The sequence below is a fragment of the Corythoichthys intestinalis genome, chromosome 2 (genome assembly GCF_030265065.1).
Source record: "Corythoichthys intestinalis isolate RoL2023-P3 chromosome 2, ASM3026506v1, whole genome shotgun sequence".
NCBI lineage: Eukaryota > Metazoa > Chordata > Actinopteri > Syngnathiformes > Syngnathidae > Corythoichthys > Corythoichthys intestinalis.
The window spans coordinates 73,768,806-73,774,805 of record NC_080396.1 but is presented as its reverse complement, the minus strand read 5'-3'; the positions used below and the strand labels follow the sequence as shown (position 1 = coordinate 73,774,805).

Here is a 6,000-nt window from a genome sequence, read left to right as displayed (position 1 = left end):
CCTAACGTGCTATACAAATGTAATTTCACAGTCAAGAGCTGCTTACACTTGAGGAAATAAAAGCTATTCTTCCAACAGAAAATTTGCTTATTTTGTTGTTTTTGTCAAAATTAAATGGCATTTTCTGCCAACGAATCGTCAGTATTGACCACAAGGTTTTGTAGTGCCGACAAGGGTACTGAAATATGAACATTCACAGTCGGGAAGTGCACCAAAACCATCGAGAAGTGACCTGAATTGAAGTTAAATCAAGGAAGTGACCGGTAATGATTGTGGAGTGACCTGGAAATGACCCACGATCAGCAGGAAGTGACCTAGGAATGACACAAAATCAATAGGAAGTGGCTTAGATTTGAAAACAAATTGACAGGAAGTGGCTGGGAAGTGAAGGATTAAATAACAGGAAGTGACCCGACCCCAAATGGTGAGGAAATGAATGCCCTAAAATCAACAGGAAGTGACCTGAATTGAAGCTAAATGAACAGGAAGTGACTGAAAATGATTATGGAGCGACATAGAAATAAAAATAATCAGGAAGTGACCTAGGAATGCCCCCCAAATCAACAGGAAGTGACCTAGAATGCCCCAAAAACCAACAGGAAGTGACCCAAATCAACAGGAAGTGAACCCAAAAGATCAGGAAGTGAAGGCCCCAAAATCAACATGAGGTGACATATGACCTATCGAAAGTGACCTAAAATCTAGAGGAAGTGGCCTGTATATGCCAAAAATAAACAGGAAGTAATCCGAAAATGCCCCCAAATCAACAGGAAAAGAGCCAAAATCAACAGGAAGTGACTGAAAATGATGATGGAGTGACCTAAAAATGCTCCATAATAAGCGGGAAGTGACCCAAAATAATCAAAAAGTAACCTAGGAATGACACAAAATTGACTGGAATTGACCTGGATTGAAAATAGATCGACAGGAAGTGACCCCCAAGTGATTAGGAAGGGAATGCCCCCCAAATCAACAGGAAGTGACCGAAATCCACTGTAAGTGACCATAAGCGGATTTTAAGGGGGTGCCAGGCCCCCCCCGGTGGCCGAAAAGTGTCATTGCATGTAATTGACTTTCCTATATGTAAAAGTAGTCAAGCAATAAAACTGCAACAAAAACGAATGAAATGAACAAACATTTTTATAATGGGTCGAAATTATTTTTCGAGCACCTTAGACATTTGCTTTGCATATTAATTATACATTAGAGGAAAAAAAATTTCTAAAATGATTTTTTTTCTTTAAATAAAATTTTTTTTTTTTTTTTTTTTTTTGATTGAAGCAGCTTTTTGGGGGATTAAATGATTTACACACAAATGTCCTAATCATAATATAGCCCAAACACAAAAAGGATTGCTTCAATCAAAGAAAACTTTTTCAATGAAAAATTAAGTGTTCAAATGCAAATTTTTCAATTCAAAATATTTTTTCGCATTCAAAAACTTTTTTTCTACGATTGAAATTTTTCTTTTTTTGATTGAAGTAATTTTTCTTTTTGAAAATCTATACTTTTTTGAAGCAACTTTTTTTTTGATTGAATAATAAAAAGAAAAATGTCCTAGCCAGAATTTGGCACAAACACCAATCAACATTACTTCAATCAAAAAGTTGCTTCAATCAAAAAAAAAAAAAACTTGACTTCAATCCAAAAAAAAATAATATGTATATATATATATATATATATATATATATATATATATATATATTTAGAAAAAATAGCTTTCACATGCATTTTTTAGAGATTTTTGAGTTTCAAATTTATTTTTGCATTTAAACACTTTTTTTTTTTTGATTGAAGCGACTTTTTTTGGGGGTTGAAAATACTGTATATATTTTGATTGAAGCAACTTTTTTTTTCATTGAATAATAAAGACACAAATCTACCTCCAAATGGCTCCGCCCAGTGGATACAATTTTTGACTCGGGTAACAACATTGGGTAACAACATTGGCACGACACCGGTGGGCGTACCAAATTCAGTGGATGACGATCTTGGCGAAAAATATTGCTTAAGCAGCCAGATTAAGAATTCCTCTCAAGAATGATGGAAAACAAAAAACGCTCATTGTCAACTTATTATTTTAAATATTCTTGTCAGTTAATTTTATTGCTGACACTGCGTTTTGGGGTCATCAACATGTTGTGCCCCCCGTGCCCGAAAAGTGAAACTCCACCTATGTAAGTGACCCATGTCAAATAAAAACTTCCCACGTAATTTCTTCAAAAATCACATTTTATCGTTCGGAATAAACTGTCATAATTTAATCAGCGTTCGAACAGCATTAATTAATAGCATTAATAAACTCGTTCTGCCGCGTGTTTAACACTGAAAGATAACAGGAAGTTGATCCTCCTCAGCCAAGCTAGCTTGTTAGTTTCCGAAGTGGTTTGCCGGAGGCATTCGGTGGACTTTTTTTTTTTTTTTTTTTTTTTTTACAGGTAGTTTACCTAGCTATCACACGGAGTGGAAAAACATTTATTTCTTCTTTTTGTCCGGAAAATCCGACTTTGTCTTCATTTAGCTGGACACACGAGTACTTTAATGATGTAACATGTTTCTACGAGGGTCGAAAAAGCGAATAACCAACAGCTCGGTAAGTGATTTAATGGTTCTTCACGGCAACTTTCAACACGTTTCTCTCGTCTTTTTTTTAAACTCGTATTTGACGTTTTCTCTGTCATTTGAAACTCGCAGTCCAGTGTTCTAGTCAGAATTTTCTACTGTTGGCATGTATGTTTCGTGCTATATGTTTTCTTAATATTGCTATGCCAGCCCCTCCCAGTCAAAATGCATTGGACGTCTAGCGCCGTCCAGTGCAGTATTGCAGCCGCAGTCAATTTATGAACTAACAATCAAGCCGTTTGATAGGAAGAGTCATGTGAGCCTTGAATTTCGGTGAGATGAAAATAAAAACAGCTATTTTTTGGTTTGTCCACCACCCATACTGAATGAGTTCATTTCTGAAATAACAATGCTTTTTGAACAAAGATTTAATTGTTTTTGAGCGTTATAAGTGGTCATTTGACAGTCAACTCAGGTTCAACTATCATCATCAGTGGCTACATTAAAATGGAGAAAATTTCCTTAATCTGGCCAGTATTTGGATGAAAATGATAATGGCATGCACTGTTTTATGGACAATAAAAATATCCGGACTTTTGGGTTCATGCATCAGAACTTTCGTCTGACGAAACAAAAATGTGCCATAGTTTCCGTTAAATGTAACTCGTAGCTAGCTTTGCATTAAATGCTAATGGCGAGCATTCTCCTAAACTCTCTGATTCTTAAACTCTTGGACCTTTTTTACACACACACACACACACACACACACACACACACACACACACACACACACACACACACACACACACACACTATGTGGCGTCCAGGTGGGTATAATTAATTGAAATATTACCATTTTGCTACTTTGAGTGTATTTTCACCAGGAAATTGGCGTTGTCCTTGTAGATCGTACAGTAACTGCTTGTCTGTTAATGTTCATTTTAAATGGTTGGGGGAAAAAATGTAAACCTTTATTTTTCGACTAAAACTTGAATTTTAGAGATGACATAATTAGTCTTGAGTTTTCGTCAACGAAAACTAGACGAAGACCAACGCATTTTGAAATGACTAAAATATGACTAAGATTAATAAGTATTTTCATCTAAAAGACTTAGACTAAGACGAAAAGATTTGAAGCTTCGCCATAACGTGCACAACATAAAAGTACAATATTAAGGCTAATATAAAAACACCGGTAATAGTGTTGTTAAACTTACTTTAAAAAAGTAATTAGTTACAGTTACAAATTACTTCTTCCAAAAAGTAATTAAGTTACTCACTCAGTTACCTCAATGTAAAAGTAATTAGTTACTCGGTAAAGTAACTGACGTTACTTTTCATGTTCTACACGTTATTCATGATCCATTCTATTCCATCTTTCACATAAAAAATGTTCATATTAACTGATTGAACTGAACTGTGTTTTCGAAAAAAACTAGGACTGTCAATCGTAATTAATCGCAATTCAAACCATCTCTAAAATATGCCATATTTTTCGGTAAATTATTGTTGGAATGGAAAGATAAGACTCAAGATGGACATAAACATTCAACATACTGTACATAAGTACTGTATTTGTTTATTATAACCATAAATCCACAAGATGGCATTAACATTATTAACATTCTTTCTGTTAAAGGGATCCATGGATAGAAAGACTTGTAGTTCGTAGATAAATTTGTAGATAAATTTGAGTACAAGTTAGAGTAATTTTATATTAAAACCCCTCTTAATGTTTTTGTTTTAATAAAATTTGTAAACTTTTCAATCAAAAAGTGACATCGGGCTCCCTGCCGTTCTTCCACAGTGTCTTTAACTACGTAAGGTAGTGATTGAAATACACCACAAGGGGTCAATGGCGAGTTTTATATTAATTAGAGATCTAGCCAAGGCAAAGTCTGTTTTAAGTGTATTTTGCATAGCTATTTTGATTGGGAATGCCAGCTCTCTTTGCATTGAGTGCTTTTCTTTTTGTGAACATAATTTTTTTTGAGAGATAGGAATATTTTTGTTGTGCTTTCACTAAATCAGGGGTCTCCAAACCAGTCCCCGAGGGCCGCTGTGTGTCCTAATTTTTGTTCATACCGATCTAGCAAAGACCTTTTAACCAATTTGGTTTCTACTAAAACAAGCCGCACCTGACTGCAATCAACTGATTACACTTATAAAACACCAGATTGGTGAAAAGGTGTGGTCTTGTTTTGTTGGAGTGAAATCCTGCACCCACTGCGGCGCTATGTGGAATAGTTTGGGGACCACTGCACTAAACGATACTGTAGCGATTCAACTGTTCCGCCCAAATGCATGATGGGAAGTTGGGCAACCATGACTGTCAGTGGTGGCCGGAAATGTTATACAGTATGTTCTGCGTTGTATTCAATTAGGCGTGTTAAGAAAAAGAACATCTCCTGCTCCGTCCAAATGCATGGTGGGACGTTGGGCAACCATGACTGTCAATGGTGGCTGCAAATGGTATACAGTATGTTCTGCGTTGTGTTCAATTAGGCCTGTTAAGAAAAAGATCGTCTCCTGCTCCGCCCAAATGCATGTTGGGAAGTTAGGCAACCATGACTGTCAGTAGTGGCTGCAAATGGTACATACAGGTAATATGTTCTGCGCTGTATTCAATTAACCATGTTATGAAAAAGATCGTTTCTTACTCCGCCCAAATGCATAATGGGAAGTTGGGCAACCATGACTGTTAGTAGTTAGTAAAGCTTAAGCCAATTAAAGGCACGGTCGAATGAACGCCTGTGGTGTCCACTTGCATTTCTGTGCCTTTTCGCTCTCAATGTGCTAAAATGGTGTCATTGTAAACTGGTTGAGGCAACTCATGAACGGGTCATTCTGCGCATGCGTTAATTGCGTCAAATAACGTTAACGTGATTAATTTAAAAAATAAATTACTGCCCGTTAACGCGATAAATTTGACAGCCCTTAAGAAAACCATACACCACCCTTTTTAGATTTTCTTAAATTTCACGTATATAAGAGTGTAATGGTATACAAACTTTAACTTTCAAATGCTGTTGTACTGAACCATGACTTGGGTGTACCGTCACACTCCTAATATACAGTATATGGCGGAAAACACTTAGGTAACTTGAAGTTCCACTCTGAGATGCCCAATTTGGCCAAATTTCAAAGTTGTCCTTTTTTCATGTGTGATACATCATTGGAAAACAAAAAACTCAATTTTCTTTTGGAAGAAATTTTTTGAACAGGAGGTCATTTATTGACACCTTAACTCATTCACTCCCAGCCATTTTCACCGGTGCAACCCCCTTCGCTCCCGGCCGTTTTACTGGATTTTGACTGATTTTGCAAGGCCCACAGAAAATTCTGTTTCTTTGCTATATAAACATGGAACCCACCAAAAGAAAGATTAGACTCTATTCTTTCAGCAGGAAAAAAAGTTAGTTCATATCTTTTTCCATT

The 6,000-nt window shown here is 36.1% G+C and overlaps 1 protein-coding gene across 2 annotated transcripts in view; it reads left to right on the top strand.

Annotated features, from left to right (window-relative positions):
- Nucleotides 1-2,443: 2,443 nt before the first annotated feature.
- The window catches only part of LOC130912552 (prickle planar cell polarity protein 3-like), a 39,584-nt gene continuing 36,027 nt past the window's right edge, over nt 2,444-6,000 (top strand). For both annotated transcript variants that reach the window (XM_057830711.1, XM_057830710.1), the window contains exon 1: nt 2,444-2,593. In XM_057830711.1, coding sequence (XP_057686694.1) covers nt 2,552-2,593 — 42 coding nt within the window. In that variant the 5' untranslated portion in view covers nt 2,444-2,551. The remainder of the gene's footprint in view (nt 2,594-6,000) is intronic.